This window comes from Rhinoderma darwinii, chromosome 4, assembly GCF_050947455.1.
Source record: "Rhinoderma darwinii isolate aRhiDar2 chromosome 4, aRhiDar2.hap1, whole genome shotgun sequence".
Classification (NCBI taxonomy): Eukaryota; Metazoa; Chordata; class Amphibia; order Anura; family Rhinodermatidae; genus Rhinoderma; species Rhinoderma darwinii.
In genome coordinates, this window is record NC_134690.1 from 194,867,633 (window position 1) to 194,886,136 (window position 18,504).

The 18,504-nt window shown below is 44.4% G+C and overlaps 1 protein-coding gene across 2 annotated transcripts in view; it reads left to right on the forward strand.

The window, feature by feature from the left end:
* The window catches only part of KCNQ5 (potassium voltage-gated channel subfamily Q member 5), a 660,896-nt gene that overhangs the window by 500,799 nt on the left and 141,593 nt on the right, over nt 1–18,504 (forward strand). For both annotated transcript variants that reach the window (XR_012883164.1, XM_075862030.1), the window contains exon 8: nt 15,646–15,740. Coding sequence is in view for 1 of the 2 variants with exons in the window: in XM_075862030.1 (XP_075718145.1) it covers nt 15,646–15,740 (95 nt within the window). In the remaining variant the exon portion in view is untranslated. The remainder of the gene's footprint in view (nt 1–15,645; nt 15,741–18,504) is intronic.

The following is an 18,504-nucleotide window of genomic DNA, read 5'->3' on the forward strand; positions in this document are numbered from 1 at the left end:
ACCAGGTTATGGCTTTAGCGGTACGACTTGACCGACGTCTCAGGGAACGACAACGTGAACGTTTATGTGTTTTCTCCCCCGAATCACCCATGATGCCTCCCGAAGTTCCGTTTCTTCGTTCCTCCCCTAAAGACTCAGAGATACCCATGCAACTCGGGGCCTCCGTGTCCCCCCAACAACGTAGAGAATTCCGCAGGAAGAATGGTCTCTGCTTCTACTGTGGGGATGACAAGCATCAAGTGAACAACTGTCCTAAGCGTAAGAATGCAGCCAGAGAACTTCCGCGCCTAAGTGATCATCGGGGAGGTCACTTGGGCGCACAGGTATTTCCCGTAAATAGGAAACGTACTAAGATCTTGCTTCCCTTTCAGGTCTCTTTTGGTGGTAGGTCTGCTACCGGCAGTGCCTTCGTGGATTCAGGGTCCTCTACTAATATCATGTCTGTGGAATTTGCTATGTCTCTTGCTATGCCTCTTATTGATTTGCCTAAACCTGTCCCGGTAGTGGGTATCGACTCCACTCCTCTTGCTAATGGTTATTTTACACAGCATACCCCTGTTTTTGAACTCCTTGTTGGCTCCATGCATTTGGAGCAGTGCTCTGTACTGTTGATGCAGGGATTATCGTACGATTTGGTTCTAGGCCTTCCCTGGTTGCAGTTGCATAATCCCACGTTTGACTGGAATACTGGGGAGCTAACCAAATGGGGTAATGAATGTTTTACGTCATGTTTTTCTGTTAATTCTATTTCTCCCCCTGAGGAGGCGAACACGCTACCCGAGTTTGTTCTGGACTTCGCTGATGTTTTCTCTAAGGAGGCCTCCGAAGTGTTACCTCCTCATAGAGAATACGATTGTGCTATCGAATTGGTACCAGGAGCTGAGCTTCCTAAGGGTAGGATATTTAATCTTTCTTGTCCCGAACGTGAAGCCATGAGAGAGTATATCCAGGAATGCCTGGCCAAGGGTTACATTCGTCCCTCTACTTCTCCGGTAGGTGCTGGCTTCTTCTTCGTAGGGAAGAAGGATTGTGGTCTTAGGCCATGCATTGACTACCGTAGCCTGAATAAGGTCACGGTAAGGAACCAGTATCCCCTTCCTTTGATTCCTGATCTCTTCAATCAAGTTCAGGGGGCCCAATGGTTCTCTAAGTTGGACCTATGGGGGGCGTATAACCTTATCCGCATCAAAGAGGGGGATGAGTGGAAGACTGCGTTTAACACGCCCGAAGGCCATTTCGAATACCTCGTCATGCCCTTTGGGTTGTGTAATGCCCCTGCGGTCTTCCAGAATTTCATAAATGAGATTTTGAGAAATTACCTGGGGATATTTCTTGTAGTGTACCTTGATGACATACTGGTGTTTTCCAAGGACTGGTCCTCCCACATTTAGCATGTCAGGAAGGTGCTCCAGGTCCTTCGGGAAAACAAACTGTTTGCCAAAACCGAAAAATGTGTGTTTGGGGTACAGGAAATACCATTTTTGGGTCAAATCCTCACTCCTCATGAATTCCGAATGGACCCCGCCAAGGTTCAGGCTGTGGCGGAATGGGTCCAACCTGCCTCCCTGAAGGCGTTACAGTGTTTTTTGGGGTTCGCTAATTATTACAGGAGATTTATTGCTAACTTCTCGGTCATCGCTAAGCCTCTTACGGACCTCACTCGCAAAGGTACTGATCTCCTCCACTGGCCTCCTGAGGCTGTCCAGGCTTTTGAGGTCCTTAAGAAGTGCTTTATCTCGGCCCCGGTGCTGGTTCAGCCCAACCAAATGGAGCCATTTATCGTGGAAGTTGACGCATCTGAGGTGGGAGTGGGGGCTGTCTTGTCCCAGGGTACCAGGTCCCTCACCCATCTCCGCCCCTGTGCTTACTTCTCCAGGAAGTTTTCGCCAACTGAGAGTAACTATGATATTGGCAACCGCGAACTCTTAGCCATTAAATGGGCATTTGAAGAGTGGCGCCACTTCCTGGAGGGGGCTAGGCACCAGGTAACGGTCCTTACCGACCACAAGAATCTGGTTTTCCTAGAATCTGCCCGGAGGCTAAACCCGAGACAAGCTCGATGGGCGTTATTTTTTACCAGATTCAATTTTTTGGTTACCTATAGGGCTGGATCTAAAAATATTAAGGCTGATGCACTGTCGCGTAGCTTCATGGCCAGCCCTCCTTCGGCGGAAGATCCTGCTTGTATTTTGCCTCCAGGTATAATCATTTCCTCGATCGATTCTGATTTAGTCTCTGAAATTGCTGCTGATCAAGGTTCAGCTCCCGGGAACCTTCCTGAGAACAAGCTGTTTGTTCCCCTGCAATTCCGGCTAAGGGTACTTAGGGAAAATCATGACTCCGCACTATCTGGTCATCCAGGCATCCTGGGTACCAAACACCTCATTACTAGAAACTATTGGTGGCCTGCGTTGCCTAAAGACGTTAAGGCCTACGTCGCCGCTTGTGAGATTTGTGTTAGGTCCAAGACTCCCAGGTCCCGACCAGCGGGCTTACTGCGTTCGTTGCCCATTCCCCAGAGACCTTGGACACATATCTCCATGGATTTTATCACCGATTTGCCTCCATCCCAAGGCAAGTCGGTGGTGTGGGTGGTAGTAGACCGCTTCAGTAAGATGTGCCACTTTGTGCCCCTCAAGAAACTACCCAACGCCAAGACGTTGGCTACCTTGTTTGTCAAACACATCCTGCGTCTCCATGGGGTCCCTGTCAATATTGTTTCGGACAGAGGGGTACAATTTGTTTCATTGTTTTGGAGAGCCTTCTGTATGAAGTTGGAGATATATCTGTCCTTCTCCTCTGCCTTCCATCCTGAAACCAATGGCCAAACTGAGAGGACTAATCAATCTCTAGAACAATATTTAAGGTGTTTTGTCTCTGACTGTCAATATGATTGGGTCTCATTCATTCCCCTCGCCGAATTTTCCCTTAATAACCGGGTCAGTAACTCGTCAGGGGTCTCCCCCTTTTTCTGTAATTTTGGGTTTAATCCACGGTTCTCCTCCGTTTCACCTGGTAGTTCCAACAATCCCGAGGTAGAGGTCGTTCATCGGGAACTGTGCACAGTCTGGGCCCAGGTTCAGAAGAACCTAGAGGCGTCCCATAGCGTACAAAAAAACTCAGGCTGATAGAAAACGTTCTGCTAACCCCCTGTTTATGGTCGGGGATCTGGTGTGGTTGTCGTCTAGGAACTTGCGTCTCAAGGTTCCGTCCAAGAAGTTTGCTCCCCGGTTTATTGGGCCGTATAAGGTCATTGATGTCCTCAATCCTGTCTCCTTACGACTGGAGTTACCCCCGTCTTTTCGTATACACGACGTGTTTCATGCCTCTCTCCTTAAACGCTGCTCCCCGTCCTTGGCTCCCTCGAGGAGACCTCCTGTTCCCGTCCTCACCTCGGAGGGGGTGGAATTCGAGGTGGCCAAGATTGTGGACAGCAAGATGGTCGAAGGCTCCCTCCAGTACCTGGTCCATTGGAGAGGATACGGGCCCGAGGAGAGGACTTGGGTACCCGCCCGGGATGTTCACGCTGGGGTATTGGTCAGGAGGTTCCACCTGCGTTTCCCCAGTAAGCCAGGTCCACTTAGAAAGGGTCCGGTGGCCCCTCATAAAAGGGGGGGTACTGTAAAGGATCTGCCAGGCACAGCTTCGGGGTTAACTCCCATAATTAATCAGTCAGCACCTGAATCTACATCCCTGAGACTGACTCCAGCTTCCACCACTCAGGCTGGCAGGCTTAGGAGTGGGAGAGCCTATCGCAACCTGGCCAGACTCAGCTAGCTCCCGCCCTCGGTCTATTTAAGCCTGCCCTTCCTGTCCCTCGGTGCTTGTGATTCTTTTCGTGTGGTTTCCTGGCCCAGCTACAGCTCCTTCTATTTTGATCCTGCTCCATACAGACCCTGGCTTACTGACTACTCTTCTGCTCTTTTTTTGGTACCTCGCACACTCCTGGCTTGACTCGGCTCGTTCACCACTCTGGTTGCTCACGGTGTTGCCGTGGGCAACTGCCCCTTTCCCTTGCTTGTATTCCCTTGTATGTTTGTCATGTTTGTCGTGCACTTACTGAGTGCAGGGACCGCCGCCCAGTTGTACCCCGTCGCCTAGGGCGGGTCGTTGCAAGTAGGCAGGGACAGAGTGGCGGGTAGACTAGGGCTCACTTGTCCGTTTCCCTACCCCCGTCATTACAGCACCATACAGCCCCCTGTAGATAACGCCATACAGCCCCCCTGTATATAGCAACATACAGCCCCCACTGTAGATAATGCCATACAGCCCCAACTCCCCCCCCCCAAAAAAAAAACAGCCTGTAGCCTATGGTTTGTTTCACAAAAGACACGTATCCCCTATCAACAGGATAGGGGATATATGTGTGATCACTGGGACCCCAAGCGATAATGAGAACGGGGGACCGAAAGTCCCCCGAAGTTCTTCATGATAAACCTCGGACCTCCGGGGCCTTTGTCGGCAGCTCAATCAAAATGAAAGGAGCGCCGGTCACGCATGTGCACAAGCGCGACCGCCGTTCCATTCATTTCTACAGAGCTGCCAACACAGACCTCGGAAGTCCGAGGTTTCTCATGGAGAACTTCGGGGGACTTTCGGTGCCCCATTTTCCTTATCGTTGGGGGTTCCAGCGATCACACATGTGTCCCCTATCCTGTGGATAGGGGATACATGTGTTTTGTAGGAACAACCCCTTTAATGGCAGAGCGGGGAGATGCCTCCCTGCTCTGCTGTAGTGTTCAGTGGCGTCGCGCTGTAGCAGCCATAGCGGCTGCTAGTGGAGCCTCCGGCCATGCCACGGGCCCCGTAGCAGCCGCTATGGCTGCTACAGAGGTTGTTACGCCACTGGGAAGAAGGCAAGCTGGCGGAGGCAGTGTAATGCTCTGGGCAATGTTCTGCTAGGTAACACTAGGTCCTACTATTCATGTGGATGTCACATTGACACAAACCACATACTTAAACATTTCTGCAGATTAAGTACACCCCTTCATGGCAACTGTATTCCCAAATGGCAGTGGCCTCTTTCAGAAGGATTATGCAGCCTGCCACACTGCAAACATTGTTCAGAAATGTTTTGAGGAATATGACAAAGATTTCAGGGTGTTAACTTGGCCTCGAAACTCCCCAGATCTCAATCTGATCAACCATCTGAGGGACGAAAAACATGACTGATTCATGGAAGCATCACCTCACAACTCACAGGACTTAAAGGAACTGCTAAAATACCACAGGCACCTAGGTCTTCTGGAGTCTATGCTTTAAATAGTCAAAGCTGTATTAGTGGCACGAGGGGGACCTACACAATATTAGGCAGGTGGTTTTAATGTTTTGGCTAAATAGTGTACAATTACACCAATATTATTCTAACACCTGCAGGTCCCTCGCAGGGCAGAATATATACACTACATAATAATATTATTTAAAAAAAATCATATAACAACTATTGAAATGTCCAATAAAGACAGATAGATTGTATGTTAGGGAACTCCTTATTTACATATGCATATAGATAGCAGGGTCTTCCAGCATTGATTGTATCGTTTATATAAATCTTGCACTGTGTATAAACAGCATGTAAGAGATTGTGCCCAGTAGCGTAACTGGAGCACTTTGGGCCCCAGGGTGAATTATGCACCTGGGAAAGCCCTCGCTTGTTTTCTCAGATACACGGGCCCTAGTAGCATTGGCAATCTCAAAGACAGCATAGCTACAAGATAATTTTTTATGATACCACTATAAAAGGCACAAACAATACCTCCGAACTATGACCACATATTACCACCACATAGTGACTGAATAAACCCACCCTACTGTTACTAAATAATACCGCCACACAAAGATCACATATTACCACTACATAGTGATTGAATAACACTACCATACTGTTACTAAATAATACCACTGTATAAAGATCAATGTTTTCATGATAGAGTGACCATATAGTTATTGATACCAGTTGTACACAGGCACTTTGCAGACCATATAAGTGTATATAGTAAAGTTACATCCAGTGATTCACAGGTTATGTCTTCTCGGATTGAAGTTGTTCATTATCCTTTTCTTTCTCATCCGGGCCAGACCACCATGATGACTTTTTCCAGCCACTACTTATCTCTGCAGAATTTACAGCACATACATTTTGCATCCTATAGTGCCCCCTTTAGGCCCCACACTGTAATAGTGCTCCTCTTAATGCCCCATACAGTTTTAGTGCCCATAACAGTAATAGTGCTACCACACAGTAGTAATGTCCCCCTTTGTGCCCCTCACACAGTATTAGTCCTCTTTTTTGCCTCCATATAGTAGTTTTACTCTTTTGTGCCCGATATAAATAGTAGTTAGGACCCCCATATAGTAGTTAGATGACCCCCATATAATAGTTAGGTCTCCATTAAGTAGGTAGGTGCCCTTATATAGTAGATAGGCCCACCATGTTCTAGATAGGTGACCCCATATAGTAGATCGGTACCCCCATAAATTAGATAGGTGCCCCATATATTAGAAAGGTGGACTCATGTAGTAAATAGGGCCCCCAATAGTAGTTAAACCCCCATATAGTAGCCAGGCATCCATCTACATGTATAAACTCACCTAACCGCCGTTCCCTTGACGAGCTGCTGCGTCTTTGGCCTGGTGCTCTGCGCAGGTGTTGCAATGCAGTGATTCACACCGTCTGCACCAGGACATCAGTCTGACATCCTCAGCAAGCACTGGTAGGTCAAAGTCCTAAACAGCCTGTGACTTACAAGCGTTAGTGGCAAAGCAGGGAGTCAATGGCTCTCTGCTCCGCCATAGTGAACTAAGCGACGATCACACAGGGGCCAGAGCTGGTGGGCCCCCTTCTCTTCTGGTCGCGTTCGTACCCCCTGCCACTGTTACGTCCCTGATTGTTCTGTGATGTACTGTGGTTAATATGAATATAGATACTTGCGGCGTCTTATGTAGTTCATATAAAGGGGATTTATATTTTACGTGGCTCCCCAGAGTTTGTCATCCTCTTCTCCACGTGGCTGTGGATTCTAATACTATTGCTTTTTCATACATTATATTGCCTCTCTTATTTTTAATAAAAAAAGTGACATAAAAAATATTTAATATTTGTATTGCAGCAGCGTAGGAGAACATGTATTTATATGGACGTTTTTTCTAAAGCAATTTACAAAAAACAAATAGAAATGACACAGATCGATTGCAAGAGTGCACAAACCATTACTTGTATAATTACAAATGTCTGCTTTTATTACTACTGCATAACTTTATTTCCTTTCTTTCTCTATGGTTAAAATGCTGTTGCATTGCAACATGGAAAATGCACGATTTGCATGGTACATAAATAACATCTTTAGAAAACTAACATCTGTTTATTAATGAAAAAGAGCATTACTTCAAGCGGGAAATGTATAAACTTTTCATATTTTTTTACTAGAATATTTTACATGTTTCAACAATTATATAATAATTTGAAGCAAAATAACTATATAATAATACAAATCATGGTAATTGTCAGACAAAAACCTGTTGTAAATAACCTACAAAAACTCGACGGAGCTCAATATCCCATAAGACAATATAAATGTTTACTGAAAAAAAAATCTAAAGGGCTCCTGGTATAGTTTTGAGTACATGTACAATGTTCAGGACTGTCATTGTAAATTCATTTAAAGAGGCTCTGTCATCACATTATAAGTGTCCTATCTCCTACATAATGTGATTGGCGTTGTAATGTAGATAACAGCAGTGTTTCTTATTTAGAAAAAAGATCTATTTTCACCAAGTTATGACCTATTTTAAGCTTTATGCTAATGACTTTCTTAATAGACAACTGGGCGTGTTTTTACTTTTGACCAAGTGGGCGTTGTGGAGAGAAGTGTATGACGCTGACGAATCAGTGACCAATCAGCGTCATACACTTCTCTCCATTCATTTACTCTGCACATAGTGATCCTGCGTTGTTCACTATGTGCTGTCTTATACTCACACATTAACGTTACTGAAGTGTCCTGACAGTGAATAGACATCGCTTCCAGCCAGGATGCGATGTCTATTCACAATCCCGACACTTCGGTAACGTTTGTGTGGGATTTACAGCACAGCAAGCGTAATCTCGCGATAACAAACGTTACCGATGTGTCGGGATTGTGAATAGACATCGCTTCCTGGCTGGAAGCGATGTCTATTCACTGTCAGTCAGAAGGTGAAGAGAAAAAAATGCAGTGTAATTACGGGTATCGGCGCCAGGCTGAAGAGGATCAGGAACAGAGTTAAGTGCATAGGATCTAGGAGATCTTTTATTGGGAAGACGATGCGTTTCTGGACCGGACTGGTCCCTTCGTCAGGTCGGTATACAATAGTAGCACGTGTAATGTGCACATATATATGCAGTAAAAAGACCGGGAACACACCGGTGCACAACACTTCAATTAACATACAAATTAGCAAGAGCTAATCCCAAAATGTTCCCCTATCAAGGGATAACTTGGTGAAAAGAGGATCACTATGGAAAGAGACACAGATGCACCGCAACTAAACATCAGGTTGCAAACTGCAGATCACGTACAAATAAACAAAATGTCTTTATTTGTTAAAAAACTTTTTGCTCACATATGTGAATGAATACAAACATCATGACTATGGCAACACTTTAAAGCATTAAAGTATAACAGCTCAAAAACGGCTTTGAGAAAAAGGTACATGAGAATCTATGTGAAAAGCATGATGCTAGAACAAAATGTACACAATCATGAATAAATGTATAAGAACACATGTGAATATGTGTGAATAACATATATTATCTGTATAAACCATGATGTTTTAAACTTTGAAGCCACGAAGGATCTGTCACCCTGTAACGGCTCTTGCTAATTTGTATGTTAATTGAAGTGTTGTGTATCGGTGTGTTCCCGGTCTTTTTACTGCATATATATGTGCACATTACACGTGCTACTATTGTATACTGACCTGACGCAGCGACCAGTCCGGTCCAGAAACGCGTCGTCTTCTGAATAAAAGATCTCCTAGATCCTATGCACTTGACTCCGTTCCTGAACCTCTTCAGCCTGGCGCCGATACCCGTAATTACACTGCATTTTTTTCTCTTCACCTTCTGACTCTCACCTTGTCCCAGGTACTAAGGATTTAGCACCAAGGGACTGCAGTGGGTGGCAGCCAGCTATCTACACTTCACCACCTCATAAGAGTCTCAGAGGAGCGCCGCCATCCCCTCACCTTTTTACTGTACTAACTCTTATTCACTGTCAGGACACTTCAGTAACGTTAATGTGTATGTGACTGCACATAGTCAACAACGCAGGATCACTATGTGCAGTGTAAATGAATGGAGAGAAGTGTATGACGCTGACTGGTCAGCGTGATACACTTCTCTCCACAACGCCCACTTGATCAAAAGTAAAAACACGCCCAGTTGGGCATTAAGAAAGTCATTAGCATAAAGCTAAAATAGGTCATAACTTGGTGAAAATAGATTTTATTTCTAAATAAAAAAACTGCTGTTATTTACATTACAGCGCCGATCACATTATGTAGAATATTGGGAACTTATAATATGGTGACAGAGCCTCTTTAAAACAGTTATATGAAAGTGAAACAATGACATACCTCCCAACTTTCAAGTATTTCCAAGTGGGACAACCGATGCAGAGCGCGTTCTGTGCCGTGGCAATTTTTTTTCCCTGTTAAGCCACGTCTCTAAGCCCTCCGAATCCCCACCCACACACACCTACTTTAGCCCACACAGCATAATGCCCCCACAGTACCGCCCACAAAGTATAATGACCCCATAGAATCCCCCACACAGTATAATGACCCCATAGCTTCCCCCCAAACAGTATAATGCCCCATAGTGCACCCACACATAGTATCATGCTCCCATAGTGCCTCCCCACAGTATAATGCCCCAATAGGACCACACACACAGTATAATGCCCCTATAGCTGCCCCACATAGTATGATACCCCATAGTGCCACCCACACAGAATAATACCAAATAGCTGCCCCCACACAGTATAATGCCCCCGTAGCTGCTCATCATATAGTATAATGCCCCCATACATGCAACTATACAGTATAATGCCCCCATACAGTATAATCCCTCCATAGCTGCCCCCACACAGTATAAAGCCCACACAGATGCCCCCATCCAGTATTATGCCCCATAGCTGCCTCCATACAGTAAAATGTTCCCATACAGTATGTCCCCATAGGTGCCCCCATACAGTACAATTTCGCATTAGCTACCCCAGTACAGTATAATGCCCCCATAGCTGCCCCCATCCAGTATAATGTCCCCTTAGTTGCCACCATACAATATAATGCCCACTTAGCAGGTGCCCCATACAGTATAATGCCCCCTTAGCAGTGCCCCCATACAGTATAATGCCCCCTTACCATATTCCCCCATACTGTATAATGTCCCCTTAGCATGTGCCCCATACAGTATAATGCCCTCTTAGCAAGTGCCACGACACAGTATAATTCCCCATAGTGCCTAATAACAAAATAATAAAATAAATACTTACCTAGCCCCGTTCCCATGACGAGTGAGTTGAGGAGATTCCTCTGCTCCTCCGTTCTGTGCTATGAGTGGCTCTGCGAAGTCAGGCACCATGATAGTTCCCTGCTTCAGCATTGGATTCAAGTTTACCTGCTTCCCGAGGACGCAGATACAGTTGAAACCGTGATATACCATCGGCCACCCCGGACAGCGGGACACCGCTCAGAATCCGGGACTCTCCCGCTGAATCTCGGACAGTTCTGCAGCACGGCCGCTATGCTATGTATGGATCCCACTGCTTCCGGGCTCCGTACATAGCATTGTGTGCCATAACATCCGGTGCCCGCAGGCCACCGGATCGGCTCATATGTGCGGGGACCGGGTGTTGGACCCGCACCGATGATATACCGATGATATACCGATGACCTATCCGGTGGATAGATCATCAGTTGTCAGAAGGTGGACAACCCCTTTAATAAGTCACCTGTATGAGTTGGACAACAGGTTTTTAGTCTTTGTAAGTAAGGGTGCAGTGACACGCGGCAGATTTTGTTGCCGAAATTTTTAGCAACTGAATGTCGTTCCATTCTTCAGAATGTGGTTGTTTCTATAGCAGGTGCATGGATTTCTGCAAGTACCATCCAGATGAATGTAACTGATTTATATTTGGCGGAAATATCTGCAACCAAATCTGCCGAGTTTATTGACATGTTTTTTGACGCGGAAACCGCTTTGCAAATTGCACCAAAAAACGGCCGAAAATGCCTCCCATTGATTTCAATGGGAAGCGGAGGTGTTTTTTTCCCGCGAGTGGAAAAACCGTCTCGCAAGGAAAAAGAAGCGACATGCCCTATCTTTGGGCTGTTACGTCTCTGACCTCCCATTGACATCAATGGGAGGCAGAGAAAGCGTATTTCGCAGCATTTTTCCAAACTGAATTTTGAGGCAGAATTTTCTGCCTGCAAAAAACTCTGTGTTAACATTCCCTAAGACTGGGTTTCCACGTTACGTAAACGCTGCAGAATTTCCACAATGAAATACTGTGCAGAGATTCCACAGCATTTACAGTAGCAGTAAAGTGGATGAGATTTGTGCAAATCTCATCCATACTCTGCAAAAAAAAAATCTGAAGTGAAAAGTTCGTAATTTGACCTCGGGTGCAGTCTTTTAAATTCGCTGCATGTGCATTTATGCTGCCGATTCGTTTTTTCCTTTTGTTGCGGGTTTTCCTCCTATGTTTCATCCCATGTGACTGCTGCAGCCAAGCACAGGCTGCAGCGGTCACATGGGCTGCAGCCTTATCCCAGAAGGCCGGGCTGCACTCAGAACAGAGGGGCACGTCACTATGACAATGGACGGTGGTAAGTATTAGCGTAAACGTTAATAACTTGACCTGCGGTGCTGAATTTATTTCCGCAACATGTCAATTTATGCTTCGTTTTTATTGATTATCCGTTGCGGGTTTTCCCCATTGAAATCAATGGGGATGCAAAACCCGCAACAGAAAGCCAAGTGTTGCAACTTTTGCGGCGTAATCGCAGCATTTACACCACAAAAATCGCAACAGCGAAAGAAAAAAAAACCTCCTCCTTCCTGCAGTGCGGCCTCCTGGGATGACATTGCATCCCATGTGACCGCTGCAGCCAATCACAGGCTTCAGCGATCACATGGGCTGTAATGTCATCCAGGGAGGCCGGACCAGACTGCGATGTAGGGACGCGTCACCATATTAACAAACTACGTAAGTATGAGTGGTTTTTACCTCTGCTTTCCACAGAGAAAATTCTGTCCAAAAACACACAACATAATGTGGTGCGGTTTTCGGATGGAATGTACTGTGGTTTTTATGCAGTGTAATCCGTCCCGTGGGAACCCGGCCTTAGGTTATGTTCCCACAGGCAGGAGACGCTACAGATTATCTGCAGCAGAATCTCAAAAAAACGCTGCGTTTTTGTTGTGCATACTGCTGCGGTTTTTCCGCAGCGGTTTTACCTGTGAATTTAGTGTCTAACTTTGATTATAGCAAAATCTTTGCGAACCTGCAGATTTCTGGCGATATTTACTGTGTTACACTGCATAAACTCTGTACAAACCGCAAGAAAACTCAACTTGTTTATTTTAGTGTGGATTCTATGTTCCCTATTGATGTCTGATGGGGAAACACGCAGCATCTCCGCACGGAATACGCAGCATAAATCGACATGCTGCGGATTTGAAAGTCGTACAGCAGAAAACTTTACGCACAACATTTCTGCAATTTTTTTTCTCTGCAGCATGTGGCTGAGATTTGGAAAATCGTATTCACTCTGCTGCTACCGTAAATGCTGCGGAATTTCTTGATAGAATTCTCATGTTTACACTGTGTGGAAAGCCAGACTTTCATGTGCTGCGGAAAAAATCAGATGAGAAAATATATATAAATTGACGTGAGGTGGGTTTTTTAATCTGCAGTAGGTCAATTTATGCGGAATCGTTGCACTTTTGTTGCTGTTTTTCCTTACTGAATTCAAAAGGGAGGTAAAAGCTGCAACAAATAGCAAATGAGATTTTTGCGGCGGAAAAGCTGCAATTCCACCACAAAGATTGCAAATCTTAAAAAAAACTAATGCACAGGCGGTAGATTTGTTGCAGAAATTTCTGTGACTGAAAATCAGTTCCATTTATCGAAATGGGGTTGTTTCTGCTAGGGTTGATATCTGCATGCCCCATTCAGATTATTTGGACAGTTGCAGAAATTTCTGCAACAAATCTGCCACGTGCGAACCCTTGACCTGCAATTAAGAGCTAGTGAAAAGTGAAGTCACTAACCAATTAAATATTTGCACTAATTTTGGCCCTAGTTCACACTGTACAAAAACCATGGCCAAATTCACACCACATAGCTTGTCATTGTCATGTGGCCACATCACCTATAGATAGTCATTTCGGATGCCTATTTGCACATGTAAATCACAAGAGCCTATGGAAGATGCGGTCATATGGTACTTTCTTATGACCGCTTAGACAGGACATCACTAAAATTACCTAACATTTTTGCTAGAATCACACATGCGGTTTTGACTCAGTTTTATGAGTCATGGCTAGAAGTGGATACAAAAGTAAGTAAAATATAGAGGAAAGATTAATATGCCTTCTCACGTTTGTATCCACCCATTGCTTTTGCTTAAAACCGCCATCAAAAACTCTATGTGTGATTCTAGCCTAACGGTAGGGACACATACAGCGTAAACATTGCAAATTTTCCAGAATGGATTTTATTGCGGATACCCCACAGCATAGTAAAGTAGCAGCAGAGTGGATGAGATTTGAACAAATCTCATCCACACACAGCGGAAAAAATCAGCCTAGAAACCGTTCATAAATTGACATGCGGTGTGTTTTTTTTAATCCGCCGCTGCGGAATCGCTGCTATTCTGTTGCTGGTTTTCCCTATTGCATTCAATGGGCAAGTAAAACCTGCAACAAATGGGCAAATGTTGCAATTTTTGCGGAAGAAAAGTTGAGATTTCGCCGCAAAAATCGAAAATCAGAAAAAAAAAGTTTCACGCTTACCCCACGCTCCATTGGCATAGCAACACGATCCTCTGTACTGAGTGCAGTCCAGTTTATCCCATGTGACTGCTGCAGCCAATCACATGCTGCAGTGTTCACATGTACTGCAGCGTCATCCCAGGAGGCTGGGATGTACTCAGAGCAGAGGATTGTGTCACTATGACAACGGAGAAAGGGGTAAGTATGAACTTTTTTTCTAGCAGTATTCCCTTCTAGCAATGTTCCCTCATAGAAATTCCCTTCGTCTTCCAGGACAGATAAGCTTTTATGCTGTGTACTTTTACACAGCGTATCTGCCCTGTGTGCACTCACCCTATGGGTGCGCTCATGCGTGGCATATATGCTTTGAAAAAATACAATATATGCCTATGGGAAAAATATTCCGCAACTCAGACAGATTTCTATAGTTCCTGCACTGTGGAATCTTTTTCCTGTAGGCGTACATTCGAAAGTTATAAATCATAAACATACGCTGTGGAAATGCAAAGTAAGTTCGCCATGTTTGACTGCATCCTTAGGCCCCATGAACACAACTGTGCCCATAATTACGGACAGCCGTCCCTTTTTACGGGCTGTGCTCCCAATTATAAAGTATGGGAGCACGGTCCGTAAAATAAAAAATAGGACATGTCCCTTTTTTTTTGGGCAAGTTTCTATGGCACTATGGCACGGACACCTCGTAAATATACGGGAAGGTGTTTGTCGGCCATAGAAATTAATGGGTCCGTAATTACATCGTGTGCATGCGTTTTGTACAATTAGTGTACACTTTATATCGGTAAGTGACCTTATTTTTGATTACTGGTTCTTTCTGTCACATAAGAACAAAAAATATTTTAATCACATTATGGGTTCTCATCTGTGAATAAATACAGAATTTACAGGAACATTCTCATTGTATATCAGCAACTAACAAGAACATGCATTTTTCTTTCCCTGCAAATAGTTAACCAACTATTAACAAAATATACAACCAATTACCAAGACATCGATCAAAGTAAATTTCAAATATTTGTGTACTGATAACATAATAAGCAACAACTTTATTGTAAAGTGTGTAGCTCATCCTATTTCCCATTATAGGTACACTATATTACAAGATAAAGTAACATAGTAAATAATACTATTAAAATTCCCTGGGAATTAAATATAAGAATCGATTAGATAATGTCCATTGTAATTCTCCTCCAGCAGAAGCTTAAGTTAGGTGTTGACTATGGTCTTAAAACAAAATTTAGATAACCCAGCAGGCGATTCAGTTGGTGTGAGCGAAGTATTAATATTCCTTACCAGACTTGGTTCTTCCTTTATTTCATGTTTTGTTGGTTCCCTTGTGCTTCTTATTTTTTCCTCATACCAGGCTACGTGGCGGTTTTATTCTACTGATTCCAGTCGAACATACCTGACAGCCACCTGGCGATATTATGAAAGTATTCTTCCACCTCTCAGGCATGTATCAATGCTATGAATGATGAATAAAGCCATGACTTGTACTGGTTTACTAATCTGCTTTTCAATTTTGTTTTATCCCCTGCTCCCTTCTGCCTTGTTTTCCTTTTTTTTATTATATATCCTGCACGTAGTGTGTATGGCGTAGTTATGCGGCTGATGAGAAATCGGTTTCCATTGCTACCTGGAAGCCTCATTTGAAGGCCTTGCATACCTGCAGCCCTACAAAGTAGGTACAAATATTGCAGCTGGTGTTGTTCGTGATGTCTGTTTAATCTATAGAACACTACTATTTATGTGGGTTTGTCACTTGACTTTTTCCTACATCACAGTCCTAAATTATAATGTTTACCAATAAACCGAAAAATTATCTCTAGGCTCCAAATTAAAATCCCATTGTAAGGGATATTATTATGAAAATAATACATACTTTATTGTCACACAGCAGAACATATTGTTAGTTGCTGTATTACTTTCTGCAACGATTAGGAGAACCATATCAATAGTATTACAATGATGTTGACTAATGTGAATGGTGAGTTCTTGTCTTAGTTCAGGGTTTAATACCAAAATAAAATCTGTGTTATGGAATATCTGTAATAACTTACACTGGGGATGTATTATACCTTATGTCATCTTGACATTCAGTCATTTGTAAAAAGTAAATAAAATAATACCTTCTGCTTTTAAAGTTTGATATTCATATATGACCTCTAAGGCTGGATTCACACGAGCATGTTCGGTCCGTAAAGGACGGAGCGTATTTCAGCAGCAGGTCCCGGACCGAACACAGTGCAGGGAGCCGGGCTCCTAGCATCATAGTGATGTACGACGCTAGGAGCCCCTGCCTCGCTGCGGGACAACTGTCCCGTACTGTAATAATGTTTTCAGTACGGGACAGTAGTTCTACGGAGAGGCAGGGACTCCTAGCGTCGTACTTAACTATGATGCTAGGAGCCCGGCTCCCTGCAGTGTGTTCGGTCCGGGACTTGCAGCGGAAATACGTTCCGTCCTTTACGGACCGAACATGCTTGTGTGAATCCAGCCTCATATTGTCAGAATGGGCTTAAAGGGGTTGTCTCAAAGACAACTCCTTTCCATATGCCCTATTAGTGCACATAAATGTCATTGTAGAGGGGTCCACCATTTGGTACCCCTTCTATAAGCCAGAACAGAGAGTCTCTCTCTGTATGAACAACTCCTCTTCTGACAGACCTGGCCAATCTATACATTACATTATTTATTATAACTTGTCATTTATTTATTTAAATCCTAACTCACTCTGGTCTTTTGTGTCCAGTGGGCGGCTCTACTTAGTTATTGACAGCCTTCACTATATGATTGTGCATACAGAGACAGCTATCAATCACTGAGTAAAATCGCCCACTGGACACATAAGGCCCTGTTCACACAGAGTTTTTTTACATGTTTTTTGACGCGGAAACTGTGTCGGAAAACCCGCCAAAAACATCCGAAAACGCCTCCCATTGACTTCAAGGGGAGATGGAGGCTTTTCTTTCCCGCGAGCGGAAAACCGTCTCGCAGGAAAAAGAAGCGACATGCCCATATCTTCGGGCGTTTACGTCTCCAACCTCCCATTGACCAATGGGAGGTAGAGAAAGTGTTTTTCACTGCGTTTTTGCATGCGGTGCTCAATGGTCGCGGGTGAAAAATGCCACGGAAAACGTGGGAAGCGGCGTGCAAAGCAAATCAAAATCTTTTCAAACTTTTCGCATTTTCAGCCTGCAAAAAAACTCTGTGTGAACATACCCTAAGACCAGAGTGAGTTGAGATTTAAATAAATACATTTGTTTATACTGAACCCACATAATTATATATCAATCTACTCAGCTCGCACTGCTCTATAACATGCTGCCCACAGATCAGACAGTATGTTCAATATGACCGGTTCCCTTTAATATCTATTTTATTAATGTAAACCTCTGCATTTCAACAACATTTACAACACACCTCAGATAAAATCTATAAACAGTGTTGAGCAACTTTTGAAGTATTTTACTTATCTTGTAGATTTTCATTTATGTTTTTCATGATGTTTGCTTTTCTACTATATGTAAACCACTAATGATAATTCTGCTGGTTCCCTGTTACCAGGTAAAAGTGCACTGTGGAAGTCTAGAAGACACACACAAATAGGTTTTATTCAGACGAACGTGAAAAAGGTCCGTATGTGTCTATGGGGCCGTGCAGACATGTCTGTGATTTTTGCTCAGCGTGAGTCCGCTGAAAAAAAGTCACGACATGTCCGTTCTTTGGGCGTTTTGCACGCATCACGCACCCATTGAAGTCAATGGGTGCGTGAAAACCACGCATGCCGCACGGAAGCACTTGCTGTCAAAAGGATGAATGTAAACAGAAATGCACCACGTGCTTTTCTATTTACAAACATCCAAACGGAGGGTCTTTGAGAAGAGCGAAGCCGGACAACTGAACCGAACTTCACCGGGTTCGGCCGAACTCGTTTTGGCCGAACCCGGCAAAAAAATTTCCGGTACGCGACGTCCGGATATAGTCACTGTCCAGGGTGCTGAAAGAGTTAAACTGTTTCAGCACCCTGGACAGTGACTTCCGATCCCAATATACATGAACGAGTAAAAAAAAAAAAAAAGTTCTGACTTACCGGCTTCTTCCTCCAGTCTGACCTCCCGGGATGACAATTCAGTCCAAGTGACAGCTGCAGCCAATCACAGGCCAAGCACAGGCTGCAGCGGTCACATGGACTGCCGCATCATCCAGGGAGGTGGGGCCAGATGTCAAGAGAGGCGCGTCACCAAGGACGCGTCACCAAGGCAACGGCCGGGAAGTTCTCGGTAAGTACGAACCTCTTTTTTTTTTAACAGGTTGCTAGATATGGTGATCGGAATTCACTGTCGAGGGTGCTGAAAGAGTTACTGCCGATCAGTTAACTCTTTCAGCACCTTGGACAGTGACTGACGTCGGCTAGAATCATCTCTATGATGGCGGCTGCGCGA